Genomic DNA, 15,029 nt, shown 5'->3' on the forward strand with positions numbered 1-15,029 from the left:
TAATGCAGCTGGTACTGGGACCATACTTTGAGTTGCAGGAGATTATGCTATTCTCTTTGTATATTTGAAATTGCCATAAAAATATTTAAAACAACCTTGGAAGCTCTTTAAAATACATGTTCCCAAAGTGATAATTCAGTAGGTCTAGAGTAGGGCTCAGGAATTATCAAGGCCCCCAGGTGCTACCCAGGCAGATGGCTTGCAGACCACACTTTGAGAAACGAATTAGAAATGCAGCCTTTATCTTTGAGAGACAGTAAGTGAGAAATACAACCTTTATCTGGTGTCAGGATCTTGGTAGTGGCAGTGGCTGAGAGTAGCTGGGTTTTATCCTAATACCTTTTCATCTGTAGAATCTGCTTCCCCAGAAAGGAGGTGTGTGAAGAGTCTTTATCCTCTAGGATAGAGATGGTGAGTGTGGGAGTCAGTACAGAGCCCTGCCATGCCAGGTGAGTTTGACAATCAGGCTGGGGATTAACGGAATGTGGGAAGAGTTGGTTTCCACTTTGATGACCATCATCACACTTCATGGGACGACTGTCTACTTCCTCACAGGTGGGAGGTAGAGACAGATGCAATTGTCCTACAGCGGCGGCAAAAGCAGATAGATTATGGCAAGCGCACACCTGGTTACCAGTGCTTTCTGCAGCAGGTCCCCAAGTGAGTGCAGTTGTGGGTAGTTACAACAAGAGTGTCAACCACGTGGCTTTTGTTCACTATCAGATGATGGAAAGATACTAGAATCTGAATGCTCCCACAAAGTTGTAGCATTACTAAAATAAATTATCCAGCAGTCTAGCCCCCCAGATAAGTTTCCAAGTGTTTTTTTTCAAATGGAACAAGTTATACGTGGGCCATAAGACTTTTTAAAGCTCTATCCATGTTTGCTAATGAAAATTTTTTTTCTTCCATCCATTTTCACCTCATGCCTCCATCTGACTTGGCTAATTACAACATACTTGCCTAATTACATGTAAGCTTACACGCATACATACAAACTAATGTATGAAAAGGTAGAATGTATTTTAAAGAGATGTCAAATATTTTCTTTTATATCTCTCTTGACTTCTGAGGGAGTTGGAATATCTAATTTACCCTTCCCAGAAGAAAGAATATTAGGGAATTGGGAATTTTGATGTTTAATCTAATTTAAAGATTTTCTTTGGATTGTGGGCATTGATCTTACCTCATTATCAGAGAATCCCTAATGAGTCTCCTAATTCATCATGATAAGCAGTGAGCTGTGCCCCTTCACCTTGACCTCAGTCTGACATGTATGTTGTTGCCAGGGCACAGCGACAGCCAGGACTTCACCCTCAAACACCAAACAAGAACAGGAGGTACAGCCGTCGCTCCTGGGATGCCCAGATCAGGCAGTGGAGAAGAGCTCTACATTCCTGGGACCCCCCCAGCCAGCCTCTGCAGGCTGAGGGGTGTGTGCACTACTATTCCTTGTTCCTTCCCTGAGTGGTGGACTAAGCCCTACCTCTCCCCACTTTGCAGAGGTTTAGCTTTCACTGGCTGAAAAGGGAAAGTCTGAATGAGCTGCACGTTCCTCTGACTCTGCTGCCTTCTTAGGTGGGGAATGGACAATCACAATCTCTTAGAGCCAATGGATTCTACCCCTTTGGATGACTGGCTCCAGACCCTGGAACCCTCAGAGAACCTGGATGGAGAACAGAAGGGAGCCCAGGTAGTATCCTCTGCTAAAACCCACTGGAGCAGGGTCAGAGATGGGATCTGGCCCAAGAGGTCACAGTTATGATGGGGTTCAAGGTAGTAGCCCAAGAACAAAAGAAGGGAAATGGGACAGAAAGAAAAAATTGCAGGATGTGAGTAAAAAACCTTGAACCAAAAGTGGCATAAAGAAATCTAGTTATAGTTAGTAATGGGGGACAGGTTGGGCTGCACTGGGGGCGCTGTTTTATACGTGATGAAATGGGTGTCATCTTCCTTTGAAAGGAAACATGAAACCTGAGTTGCAGGGTTTGGTTGTTTTAAGTGTCTCAGTTTCTTTCAGTGTTTTCCAAATGCGCCAATGCTAACTTAACTTCTTATTCTCAATCACTTAACTTTAGTAAGCATGGTATTTTGTTATTAAATAAAAAGGGTGATCACCAAGTGGTGAAGACCAAGGGCTTTAGAACCTCAGACTGCTTTTTTTTAACTTTTTATTTTATATTGGAGTATAGTTGGTTAACAATGTTGTGAGTCAGATTGCTTTTTAATACTGCTTTTGTCCACCACATGGGCAGTCACTTAACCTCTCCTGCTGTTTAATCCAAGAAATAAGGAGATTTTGTCTCATTTGATGATTGTAAACAAAAATGAGAATACATATTTAAAGTATGCAGCACGGTGCCTGGCACATAAGTGCTCCATAGCAGCAATTATTGGAAACCATGTCTCCTACACTTCACGACCCCTGTCCCTTCTTTTGCCAAGGGGAAATGTGCAGGGCAAACAAATATGCAGTGTATCTCCCATCCTCCCCCCCTCCCCATTTTCTTGATACTACCTCACTTTCCCTCTACTCTTCTTTTCCAGTTTGCAGGTTTGGTGCCTCCTGTCTCCTCCCTTCCCTGGCTCTGTGAGGAAGATCCCCACCACTGGCTCTACCTTCTAGCTGATCACAATTACTTATCTGTCCCAGACTTGAGTGGGACACAAAATATTTAGGGAAAACATGTCTTTCAGGGGACTCGTTGCTGAATGTAATAGTGAAGATTACTTGCACTACTTCTACTTAACAATCGATTAAAAAAGATCTAAAACTCTGTCCTACAAAGAGATCATAACACGAAGGCATTGTTTAAAACCTCTCCTCTTCCCATATTTTACCCTCTCTCTAAACCTTCTTTGCTGGCTGAGACTCAAATTTACATAAGAGCCAGAAGCCACCTAGCTGTTCCACAACCTCTTCACGTGCTAACGGCTACATTCAGTCTCTTCAAAAAGGACTTAAACTTTGGCTGAGGTGGGAGGTGGTGGTAGTGGTGGAGACTTAATAAAAGGTGGTTTCCTCTTCCTGAAGAGGAAGTATAGCGCCATCAGCATCTTTTCCCCAGCTGCTTGTTTCCTCCCTCCCTTTTTGTCTTAAGGAAAGTGGTCCAGCTGTAACCACCGAACTCCCCCCTCCCCCACGCAAGCAACTGAACCGCCTATGATGTCATAATCACAATCCCATTACCTCATCCTGCTGAGGTGGGGGGGGGGCGTAGAGGGAGGAGAAGGAGTGAACCGCCCTGGGCCCTCGTCAGATTTACGGTGTTTTGGGTGACGGCTAATTACAGAACCAAGTGGGAACGGCCCCGCAACCGTTGTAAATCCTGGGTTTAAAACGTTGGAGCCCATCCGGCAGCTGGAAGAGGGGCTCCCGGGACTCAGAGCAGGCCCTAATCGGCGCTTGGACTACACTTCCCAGAAACCTTCACGCCGCGGACGGGTCCTCTGCTGGGGGAAGGGGGATTCCTTCAGAGTGGCGGCCTTAGAGGGTAGGAGAGCAGGTGAGAGGAATCCTGGCTAATTCTGGTACGCGCCGGAACCGAGTTGGGGGCTGTACAGGGGCCGATGTAGTAACAGAAGGCAGCGGCGATGTCTTTGTTTACCTTCGACCGACACGGCCTCCCCCGGGGGTTTTGAGATTTGCCTCCAACTGGGCCAGTCCACCTTTTGCAATATTTTGCAGGGGGTGACTCGCTAGGGAGGAAACCACCCTCATCGCTAAATTAAAGAGCCGGGCGTCTTCCTGACTGTGCTCTCCAAGAAAGACTTTGCGAGAGAAACGACGCGGGTCTCGAGCCTCCGCGGACGGTTCAGGGGCGTTCTGCGAACCGGAGCGATCTCTCCACTCTCCTCAGGGGCCCGTTGGTTCGGGCCGGCGCCTTTTAAGGGCACCGTGGGGCGAACCGAGCGCTCAGAGCTGCTCCGGCCGCGGCCCTGGGAGCAGGAGGAGCCGCGGTAGGTGGCGGAGGGCAGGTGGCGCTGGGGCCTCGGGGCGGGCACCTAGACTGTCCCTCCCTCCCTCTCTCTTTCCCCTCCCCCAGCCCGTCCACCCTCGAGGCACGGCCTCGCTGGCCGCCTCCGCTGGGAGAGCACGGGACCTGGTGGGGGAGGGGGTGGCGGAGCGCTAAGTCCCAGACCCTCTCCATACCCTGCGCCCTGAGTTCGCTTCCCGCGGCCAGATGATGGAAGCTGATTGGGAAGAGACGAGCGACAGCCCCCCGCAAGCGTGCCCCGGCGCCCCCCGCCCCCCAGGGGCCAGCGGACGCCCCATGCCCCACCCCGCGGGGACAGGCAGGGCAACCAAGGGAGAGGTTGAAGATTGGAGTGGGGGGGGGGGCTAGCCTTTTGCTTCTTCATTGGGGTGGGGGGAGGGGTGATCCCCACTTGTCAGCCCTATCCCCTCAGTGCCATATGGAGGAAGAGCAGTCAGGTCCCCACATACCTGTTCATGTACCTTCATGCCTCCCTCATGTTTTCCTTCAGTCTCCCCCAGAGCTGTGGGACTGGGACCTGGGGGGAAGGTCCCCAGGGGTTTGTGACTCTCCTCTCCCTTGGCCTGACTTGATCCTAGGTTATCGAGGTTTCAGCACAACCTCAGCATCCCTGAAACCGTAATGTCAGGGGTTACTGCCACCCAGTGGGGTGGGGGTCCAGCCTTTATTTGCCGGGGGGGTGGTGCTGATGGTGGAGAGAAAGCCTGGATTGAGAGTTGGGCCTGGTGGGGTTTGGGGGAGGGCCTAGCGGCCTGCTACTCTGTGTAGGGCTGAGCCCCCGTGCCAGTTGTTAAGCTGAGAAGTTTTAACTTGCTTAGTGAACGTTCAGAGCTGTCTCTGCCCCTCAGATACACAAAATGGAAGGGGAAGGCAGGCGGCAAGAGAGGGCTTCTTATACTTTTCCTCTGCCTGCTTGAGAAAGAGGAGGCCCCTCGCGGAGCTGGTTTGCCTTCTTTTGTGTCCTGGTTTGATTCCTTATGGCTTCCATTCTGTTCCCCCTCTCAGCCTGGCCTGTTTTAGGAAACTCAGACTGAGAGTATCAGTTGCGTGGTGGTAGCTGCATTGTTCCAATTACCGCCGTGTGTGGCCACATCCCAACAATTAAAATGCAGAAAAACACAAAATCACTCTCTTCACTTGATCCCAGAGAGGGCTGGAAGTTTGCTGTTTGGCCAGATGCCTCATGAAAAGCTTGAAAGAGTTTGCTTCACTCCCTGCTCCTCATGGCTGGGGTCTCTGGGGGTAAAAGCCTACAGTTAGGTTCCCTCTCTGGTTGATCTTTGAGGGCAGAGTTAAGAAACCAAGAGCAGAAGTGATAATAAGCTTTAGCTTCTCCTACAAGAACAGGGGAAGCAGCTGAAGGGAGCACTCAGGAAGCTGGAACTTTGTTCAAGGTGGTAATGATGATTATGCATGAAAATGTTATTTAACTATAGTGATGATTGACTTCTACAACGTTTTTTCCTGAACTCCAAGTACGCCGAGGTGTATTTCTTTGCTTTTCCTTGTGGTCTGCCTCCCTCTGAGGTGGGAATTGGGTAGAGAGGATTCCCTCTTTTTTTTTTTTGCCAAGGTAGAAAGTTATCTGCCCTCAAGGTCAAGCCTTTTGGGCTTCTCTTGGTATGCAGGTGAGGGAGGTTGATATCCAGCCAAATAGATGAACGCAATTGCCTTCTTCATCCTAATATTATCACTTGTGGCATTCTGAGGCTTTGTAGAGCAACAAATAGGAGGGGTGAGAAATGGCAGTCTTTGTGAACTCCTGATTTGTACAGGGCAGGTGGTATACTTTTTACATTTTGATATTTGTGTTATATTGTCCCAGTGACATATATATTTTTAATAAATTATTTATTATTTAATTTTGGCTGCGTTGGGTCTTTGTTGATGCGCGTGGGCTTTTCTCTAGTTGTGGCGAGTGGGGGCTGCTCTTCGTTGCCGTGCGCAGGCTTCTCATTGCGGTGGCATCTCTTGTTGCGGAGCTCTGGCTCTAGGTGCGCGGGCTTCAGTAGTTGTGGCTCGTAGGCTCTAGAGCGCAGGCTCAGTAGTTGTGGTGCACGGGCTTAGTTGCTCCGCGGCATGTGGGATCTTCCCGGAACAGGGCTCGAACCCGTGTCCCCTGCAGGTAGATTCTTAACCACTGCGCCACCAGGGAAGCCCCCAGTGACATATTAAGATTATTCTGCCCATTTTTCCTATGGGTAAACTGAGGCAAAGAAAAGTTTGATGATTTGCCAAGACCATCACACCAAATCGGATCCAGATTTGATTTCTTGATAGTTCTCTCTGCTAGCAAATGCTACTTCCACTGTCTGGTGTGCTGTCTGCCTGCTGGTCATTTCTGGGAATAGGCAGAACAGTTTGGAAATGTTAGGTTAACTTCCCCTCCTCCCTTGAGCGAGGCCCCTTGGGCAATTTTGTGGGCTTGAAGCCTGTCCTCTGATAGAATTAGTTTGCTTCTACTATAATTGACCATGAGAAAGAGTCTTGATTAATTGTATTCATGGTCTTTGAGTCAAATCAGGCTAAAAACTTAGTCAAATGAAGTCAGAGTTGTTGTTTTTAAACTCTATAGAGTTGAAATGTAAATGGAATTACCTCGGTAGCATTTCCTTATCCTCTTATAAGAGAATATGTACAGTATCTGTTGGAGAACAATAATATAATATCAGCTGTTCAGGCTAAAAGAGAACATAATACCTTGTTTATTCTGATTGGTTTGAAGCAGAAAGTCATTCCTACAACCACTGTACCGTTCTGTTCCCTATTACTCTTTCTGTAGTTTAGGAAAAGTTTACCTCTCTTTGCTTATGACTGGAAGATAAAGAAAATATTGGACTAATCAGGATGGAAATAACAATTTGGGCATCTCTCTCATTTGAGCTATTTTCTAAGTGGTGCTAGTATTCTGGGTAGGCAGAGCAGAGCATGAACCAGGTTAGGAGTGGCAAATAGGTTTCAACTTGCTTGCCAACTCCATTTCATTTTACTGGTTATCCGGAGTGTCAGGTTGAGAATGTTTCTGAGGCTATGTTTAGGCTTAGCAGGAAAGAGCTGTGATCAATTAATGATGTCTGCCAGAGGCCTGACATAGGGATGCTGTGGTATGTGTGCCATACATTTTCCATCTCTGGACTAGGTACATCTCTAATATCACTTGGGACTGGTCCCTCTGTAATTGGCAGACTCAGCAGGCATGACTGGAGAGGGAAGTCCCAATGGTGCTAGAATGGTGCTGCAGTGGCAGAAGACGGCTCACGAGTGAGGTCTGGAAGAACAACAGGGAAGACATCCATCATTTGCTCCAAAGTGTGCAAGTCAAATTCCGGGGAGAATCATGATAACCCTGATCACTGAGCAGCTACAGAAGCAGACTCTGGATGAGCTGAAATGCACACGCTTCAGCATCAGTCTGGTAAAAGACCAGTCTTCCTGCTTCTCTACGACCCCCTCCCCCTTTTTTCGGAGGCTGTTTGTTGTTACTACTTCACCCTTGTCCTGTGCTGTGTGAATCATGGTACTTGTATTGCAAGAGCCCACTAAAGGCTCAGAACCCAGCCCAAAAGGAAGGGGGCAGGGATTTTCTTCACTGTTAGAAAAGGGACACCAAAATTTGGGTGGAAAAGGGTTTGAGATACTGGAAGACGTGGATTATTTTACTCACTAACTTTGGGAGGACAAGAAGAAGAGAACACTTAGGAGTTCCTAACATCCCTGTAGCCCATGAATTGCAGGGGTGAGCTGAAGAGGGCTTCCTGGAACTCTGTTCTGATCCTGAATCATGATGGATATTTTCTGTCTCTTAGCCTTTGCCTGATCATGTAGACATCTCCAACTGTGGGAATCCTTTCCAGCTTGTGTCTGGTAAGACATGATGTGTATATTTGTGTGTATGCCCATGCCTCTATCCACACATTTCTTTCATTGGTTTTCAGTAACCAGGACTAGCTAGCCTGCCTCCACAATTTTCTTGCCAGGGTCACCTTCTGAGATTGGCGCTTGTCTCCATTTTACTGCACCAGCATGGAAGTTACTTGTTTAGTTTGGTCTTATTCTAGTCTTGTAGGAACTTTTTTTTTTTTTTGCGGTACGCGGGCCTCTTACTGTTGTGGCCTCTCCCGTTGCGGAGCACAGGCTCCGGATGCGCAGACTCAGCGGCCATGGCTCACGGGCCTAGCCACTCCGCGGCATGTGGGATCCTCCCGGACCAGGGCACGAACCCGTGTCCCCTGCGTCAGCAGGTGGACTCTCAACCACTGCGCCACCAGGGTAGCCCCTGTAGGAACTTTTATAATCTAATTTTTTGTGTAGGCAGTACATTCCCATTTCCAAAATTTTTAAACAGCAAAAACGTTATACTGAAAAAAGTCCCCCTTCCTCTCCTCTCTCCTCTGCACCCAGCTCCCATCACCTCCCTAAAAGTAACTACTGTTATTAGTTTCTTGTCTATCCAACCAGAGTTTCTTTATACAGATAGAAGCAAATATAAATGTAAATGTTTTTATTCCCACGCTTTTAACACAGAAGGTTGCATTCTGTATATTTGGCACTTTTTTTTTTTTTTAACTAATCATAATATGGCTAGAAGATCTTTCCCTATAAGTATGTTCCTTGTGGGTGGCGAGACCCAAAGGAACACGAGCAGTCTTAGGGTTTTTCCCAAGCATGGGTTCCATTGGCAAAGGCCTTCCCCACCCTACTTGCCCTCCCTAGAAATACAAATGATCTCTTACCTGCTTGATCACCTACCTCCTGTCTTGGTGCTTTGACACATAGGAAAGGGAAAGGCTAAGGACGGAGAGCATAGGCCTGCTTTTCACAACTCCGGGCTGGGGGATGCGGGAGCAAAGTAGAGCTCGGTGGAGTAGAGTGAGGGATGAGCATGGCTCTCACACGTTCGCTTCTTTTGACTTATTCCACCTTTGAGGGGGAGCAGCAGGCAGTATATGAGACTATATTTTAAGTTTCAGGTGGTTCCTCATACTGGAGGCAATATAGTATGCTGGTTAAAAGGCAGCTTTAGCATCAGACAAATCTGGTTTTGAACCCTGCTTTTGGTCATTTGATTCCTGCATGACTTTTGGCAAGTTACTGGACTTCTCTCATCTGTGAAACGGGGGTAGTAATAGTACCTAACTCATGAACTTTTCGGGAAACCTCACATAAAGTGCTCATCACATTGTATGGCACATAGTAAGCTCTTAAAAATATATTAGCTATCATTAATATCATTTTTATTATGAATGCCTTCCAGAAGGTGCTTCCTGGAGGGGCCTGCCCCACTGTTCCTGTGCTGAGTTCCAGGACAGCCTCAATCTCAGCTACCACCCCTCAGGCTTGAGCCTGCACCTCAGACCACCCAGCCCAGGAAATTCCCCACAGGAGCAGCCCCTCTCCCAAGTCCTAAGCCCTGAGCCTCCAGACCCAGAAAAGCTTCCTGTGCCCCCTGCCCCTCCATCTAAGAGGCACTGCCGCTCACTCTCAGTGCCCGTGGACCTGTCTCGCTGGCAGCCGGTGTGGCGGCCCGCCCCCTCCAAGCTGTGGACTCCCATCAAGCACCGGGGCAGTGGTGGAGGGGGTGGGCCGCAGGTGCCTCACCAGAGCCCCCCGAAGCGGGTCTCCAGCCTCAGGTTCCTCCAAGCTCCCAGTGCCTCTTCTCAATGTGCCCCACCCCACAGACCCTACAGCCCCCCTTTCTTCAGCCTGGCCCTGGCCCAAGATTCTTCTCGTCCCTCTGCCACCTCCCCCCAAAGTGGCTCCTGGGAGAGTGATGCTGAGTCCCTGTCACCTTGCCCACCCCAGCGTCGCTTCTCCCTGTCACCCAGCCTGGGCCCACAGGCAAGCCGCTTCTTGCCCTCTGCCCGGAGCTCCCCCGCATCCTCCCCAGAGCTGCCCTGGAGACCTCGAGGCCTGCGCAATCTTCCCCGAAGCCGCTCACAACCTTGTGATCTTGATGCCCGCAAAGCTGGAGTCAAGCGGCGCCACGAGGAGGACCCTCGGCGGCTGCGGCCTTCCTTGGACTTTGACAAGATGAATCAGGTGGGACCAGTAGGACTAGGGAAGCTTGGATGGGAGTAGGGGGACTGTTCCATTTGCACCTGTGAGTTGTCCTCTAGCTCCAGGCCCTCCTGGCAGGGCCTCCCTTGGAGCTCCTTTCTGTCTGAGCTTTTGCTGAGAGTGATCTACCATCCCGATTTGCCCAGGATTATTCTGGTTTTATCATTGAAAGTCCCATGTCCTGTGAAATTTCTCAGTCCTGGGGGTGCCAGAGAAACTTGGGGTGAGACCCATGTTAAACCTTCCAACAGAGATCCCAGATTGTCCTGCTAGAGACACTTTCCGTCCTCTCTGAGAATGCATGAGCCACAAAAGCCCCATCATCAGTGCCCCACCCCTCCTCATGCAAGGCTGGTTTTGTCACTTGCCCTTTACTGCTTCATGTGGGTCTGTAAGGGCTTAAGCAAAACAGGCTCTGCATCATTCATCTGCTCAAAAAATCGTTTTTTGACTTCCCAGTGTGAGTGCAGTTGTTGTAGGCAGTTGCCCACTTTTTTCATATTCTTCCTTCCAGACCACTGGGTCATAAAACTTTCTGAGGACTTATTCATAGAGTCATTCATTCAACCAGTCAGCAAGCAGTGTTGGATACCTACTATGTACCAGGCTCTGACTAGGCACTGGCAATACAGGAGTGAGACAAGCAGACAGTACTCCTGTCCATATGAAGTTTATAAACATGCTTCTAATCTTGAATCTGATCGAAACTATGGGCACTCTCCTCAAAGAAATGTGCACATACACTGAATTTTCAAAATTTTATCAGGGAGTTCACGACCTCACCCTAACAGAAAGGACTCCTGCTTTCAAGGATAACTAAGAGAGGGGTACTTTGAAATCCAACTTGGGCCAGGGTTCTCTGGGAAATTAGCATCCTTCTTTACCTTAATTTTGTTTGTTTGTTTGACAGAAACCATACTCAGGAGGTCTCTGTCTCCAAGAAACAGCCCGGGAAGGCAGCAGTATCTCTCCACCGTGGTTCATGGCCTGTAGCCCCTCACACCTCTCTGCTTCCTGCAGCCCCATTGGGGATTCCTCCCAGGTGCTGAGTGAAAGCGAAGAGGAGGAGGAGGGGTCCGTGCGGTGGGGCCGGCAGGCGCTGAGCAAGCGGACATTGTGCCAGCAGGACTTTGGGGACCTGGACTTGAATCTGATTGAGGAGAACTAAAACTGAGAGGCTACTTCCTGGGGCCACACAGACTGACTCTCTTATGGCTACTAACAAGTGTCGAGGTCCCAAGGCCGGGGGCCCAGCCTGGGAATGGGGGTGAGTGGAGGGCTCCGACTCAGGGCAGCCGGAAATCTTCTCACTCCAGGAAGCTCGACCATGCCGAGAGACTGGCTGGGACAAGATAAACGGAGCTGGTGGCGGGAGGGACAGCCCCAGAGCAGGCCCTTACCATGGCGGCCCTGAGTGTGAGTATCCCTGCCACCAAGAAAGCAATGGGCAGGGAAGGAAGGGGTCTCCTGACCCCAGCTCGGGGAATTTCACTAGCCCCTTTGCTTCAAAGGGCACTTGTGTCTTAGAATTTGGCCAGGGTGGGGGGTTCATTCAGCCTCCTCTGAGAAATTGTGTGAGAGTGTGTGCGTGCATGAGAGTGCTCGAGGAAAGGTGCGTTTGGGTAGCCTTAGGGAAGGAAGGCAGTTGCTCCTTAACAGCAGAGCACCATGGATCTTGGGTTTTTACGGGATAGCAGGCTTGTTCAAGGAGTCAAGGTTCTAAGGAGCTCTGGAACCAGGCTCGTAATCCATTAGCACCAATGGCTCTGCAGAGGATTCTGTTTTGGGGTACAGCAGGGTCTTTTAAGTGCTATGACCTCAGCTAATGGTCTTTCCCTCAGGCCCACACCTCCCCTAGATAGACCTAGTATTGGCTGGAGAGGGCTCTCCACACTGATTCTGAGCTGGCCTTTTTTCTCATCAGATTGCCTAGGCTGTGTACAACCTGCCTGTCTCACTCTCTAAGTAGATGCAGGCATATGTGGGCAACTGAGGCAGGGCTGAAGGGCTCCATCTCTTTCTTTCCCTCCCTACTGATGGGACCTTTTCCCCCTTACCCTCTGCCCTTCGAGGGTCAAGAACAAGGAAGGAAGGCCCTATATTGAGGCTGACCTGCAGCAGAAGTAGTGTTCAGTCCCCAGCAGGCACCCCAGCACTAACTTTAGAGAAACCTATTGTTAAAAGATCCAGGCCCAGCCTCTTTTCTGACCTGCTTGAGAAAGAGGAAGGGGATGTCAGCATATACTAGTTTGCTTGTCTTCCACTCCTGCTAGGAAATGTTTGTCTCTAATTGGCCCTTAGAGACCTCAGGGAGGTTGAGGCTCACCGAAGGATTGGCTGAGGATGTGTAAAGCAAAGACTGTGAGAAGCAGCTGGGAGTTTGTTGTTGGATTGAATTTCTTTTTTTGTTTCACAGCCACAACTTGAGCCTGGGCAATGGGTCTCAGTGGCCATGGTGGTGGGTTTAAGGACTGCAGAAGCCCTGTAAGGCTGGCTCCAGTGGAGATGCCTACTGAAGCTGCTGCCACAATAGCTTGTGAGGCTTTGTCCAGCTTTGCTTAGAACCTGCGGTACCAAATTGGACCTGCCCTTCCTGTTTATTGGGAGAAGGGCATTTTTCCAGGGTTTTGAAGGAACCAGTTGCTCATGTTAGGGAAGAAGACCAAAGTCTGTGTGTTTTCTTCCTCATGGAATTGAACCTGTCATTTTCTGGGTCTGCCACATGTTGGATAGGAGCATCAGTGAGGCCCTAGCCTCCTCGCCTCCACTCCAGAGGAGGTGGCTGTTTCTTTTTCAGCCTCCAGCCCTCAGAAGTTCTACCCTTCCAGGGCTCCTTCACTTCTCCTGCTAGTTACCAAATGTTACCGGTGAGCTACTAGGTCTGTAGGGGCTTGAGAAAGAGGCTTTCTGGAGAATCTAAGGAAACCATGAGCCCAGGAGTTGCCTATCCTTGGTTTCATCCCTCCCCTGGCTCTTTTCCCTCTTTATGCCATAATTTCCCTGGTGCCAGCTTCTTTTCCTCCTGGGACATCCTCATCCCTGGGCTCTCTGCTACACAGGGGCTGTGCCAGCTTACAATAGGCCACTGGTAATGCCAGTGGGGTCTCTGCAGACCCAAAGCTTAAGAAGTGAGGGCAATAATTCTGCCTCCACCCTGAGTTCCGCAAAGCTCTAGGGCACCATCCTTAGGGGAGAAGATCTGTAGATGCCATATATGAATTCCATTACTTTAAGATCTGGAAAGTTAAACTAGCTGGAGCTATCATCTTGCTTCCCAATCTAAGTACCTGTGGCCCTGGGACAAGCCTTTTCGAGAAGTGGTTTATTTTGCTTTACACAGTAGATCTGTTCCAACAGTTCTGTGTAAACCAAATGCTGTTTTCCAATGCATTTGGACTGCTGACCATTTAAAAGCAGCCTGTGATTGCTTCTTTTGTAAAGCAAGCAACCTCCCTCTACTTTAGCTGTTTTGACTCTTTGGATTTTCACATATTGGGCTTACCCAGAGTGGAGCACACCTCTGCCGGGCTGTGGTTGACCCTGGGTAGACATCTGCATCTGTGTTGTGTGTGTGGTGTGGCTGACCAGTAGGTGAGTATTCCTGCGTGTGTGAGTGAAGCCACTCCCAGGCTGGTGCTCTCCTCCTGTGCCCGGTGACTGCCCAGTGGCAGCTCCAGCTGCCCTTCACTCCCACCTGCTGCCAAAGTCCCTGTGCTAATGGGATTACAAATACAAAAAGTGGAAAAAAAATTTTTCGTAAACTTTGTTTTATATTTTAAAAAAATCCATAAGTCTGTGTATGTTAAACATGAGGTCCTGCCTCTGTCGCTGTGTTTGAAAAAATAAAGTTTTATTAGAATAATCCATTTTCCCAAGTAACCTTGTGTACTACAGTGTCTTCTTCCTCTCTTCACAAAGAAAGGCAAGGAGGAAGCGGGGAGAAGGCCGCCTAACTGTTCCAGCCCCTTCTTCTATGACATGGCTGGGCCTTTGCCCCTTGAGGGCAGTATTTGGTCGCTGGGCCCTTTGCGCCACAGTAGTTATATCCTATGCCCAGCTTCTGTTAAGGCCTTGGTTATTTCTGGCAGTCTGATTTGATCTCTTGTTTCCCTGGTACTTATACCCATCTCCTCTTCCCTCCTGACACTCACTTCCAGCAGGGTGAAGTCAAGTATTAATACATTCTTGCTCCCTGAGAAATGCTTGATGGTGCAGTTAGAAACTTGTCTAGATTGGTTTGTAGGCTTTGGGAAGTGGGGAGAAGGCATGATAGGAGCCTTGACCAGGAATGTCTTTTCAGAGTTTTCACATGTTCTGTCATGAAGAGATGGAGATAAAGTCATCAGAATTCAGATTGCAAAGACCTAGGCAATTTCTCCATCCTGAAAATACTGATTTTGGAAAATTATCCTAGCAGCAGAGCTTCTCTTTTGCTCTAGAAGGTGGTATTTTCCCTAATGCTTCAATGTGGAATGTTCATTTGCTGAAAGAAGCTGTATGGCTCTCTCTCTTTCTCTCTTTAGACATTTCTATTCCACCCTTTCTTCTCCCTACGTTAGCATTCTTCCAATGTGTGTGGGTGAAGTATAGTTGCTTAGAGAGCCAAGCAGGAGCCTCTTGTCCCTAAGGCATAGCCTTTCTTTTACCAGTTGTGGTGCTGACTTGCCAGGCGGCAAGAAGAGTCAAGTTGCTTAGCCTCCAGCCCAGTTTCCTGCTTCAAATTGGTGGCACTCATCAATGAATACCAATGAAGTGTGCAAGAGGACAGGATTGGCTTGATTACCTGGAGCAGGAACTTTGAGGGGATGAAAAAAACACTAAAAAGAGTGGGAGTTGTCACCTGCCCTGGAAACAAAGGAAGAAGGGCTTTGAGGGGGTAGGACAATAGCATGTGGTTAAAGAATCTCAGAATTATAGATTCGTTCTTTCTTCAGAACTGCTGTTTTGTTTCACCTACTGTTTGAGCAGGGGTAA

The 15,029-nt window shown here is 48.8% G+C and overlaps 2 protein-coding genes across 3 annotated transcripts; both read left to right on the forward strand.

Moving 5' to 3' along the window:
- Positions 1–194: 194 nt before the first annotated feature.
- LOC111182495 (oocyte-specific histone RNA stem-loop-binding protein 2-like) lies at positions 195–3,108 on the forward strand. The gene is made up of 6 exons (XM_089908576.1): positions 195–256; positions 354–449; positions 556–660; positions 1,290–1,433; positions 1,579–1,693; positions 2,548–3,108. The coding sequence occupies exons 1-6, from the start codon at positions 195–197 to the stop codon at positions 2,677–2,679; spliced, it is 654 nt and encodes a 217-aa protein (XP_089764702.1). The 3' UTR covers positions 2,680–3,108.
- A 392-nt stretch (positions 3,109–3,500) lies between these two features.
- FAM53C (family with sequence similarity 53 member C) lies at positions 3,501–14,784 on the forward strand. Of its 2 annotated transcripts, XM_022588898.3 has the most exons (5): positions 3,501–3,960; positions 7,184–7,413; positions 7,805–7,862; positions 9,253–10,037; positions 10,966–14,784. In XM_022588898.3, exons 2-5 carry the CDS (start codon positions 7,336–7,338, stop codon positions 11,221–11,223), a joined length of 1,179 nt encoding a protein of 392 aa, XP_022444606.1. In that variant the 5' UTR covers positions 3,501–3,960; positions 7,184–7,335; the 3' UTR covers positions 11,224–14,784. The 2 variants fall into 2 exon arrangements, with proteins under 2 accessions (XP_022444606.1, XP_089765488.1); XM_089909362.1 differs by lacking the exon at positions 3,501–3,960 and having other exon boundaries at positions 4,379–7,413.
- The last annotated feature ends 245 nt before the right edge of the window (positions 14,785–15,029 follow it).

This window comes from Delphinapterus leucas, chromosome 3, assembly GCF_059928025.1.
Source record: "Delphinapterus leucas isolate spDelLeu-1000000601 "Yukka" chromosome 3, BTC_Dleu_Yukka2, whole genome shotgun sequence".
Taxonomy (NCBI): domain Eukaryota; kingdom Metazoa; phylum Chordata; class Mammalia; order Artiodactyla; family Monodontidae; genus Delphinapterus; species Delphinapterus leucas.

Bases quoted from the DNA above. Each gene is read 5' to 3' on its own strand.
- FAM53C (XM_022588898.3), top strand. From the start codon at position 7,336: ATGATAACCCTGATCACTGAGCAGCTACAGAAGCAGACTCTGGATGAG. The intron at 7,414-7,804 runs GTAAAAGACCAG...TCTGTCTCTTAG, and splicing joins CACGCTTCAGCATCAGTCTG to CCTTTGCCTGATCATGTAGA. The intron at 10,038-10,965 runs GTGGGACCAGTA...TTTGTTTGACAG, and splicing joins ACTTTGACAAGATGAATCAG to AAACCATACTCAGGAGGTCT.
- LOC111182495 (XM_089908576.1), top strand. From the start codon at position 195: ATGGCTTGCAGACCACACTTTGAGAAACGAATTAGAAATGCAGCCTTT. The intron at 450-555 runs GTGAGTTTGACA...ACTTCCTCACAG, and splicing joins ACAGAGCCCTGCCATGCCAG to GTGGGAGGTAGAGACAGATG. The intron at 1,694-2,547 runs GTAGTATCCTCT...CTTCTTTTCCAG, and splicing joins GAGAACAGAAGGGAGCCCAG to TTTGCAGGTTTGGTGCCTCC.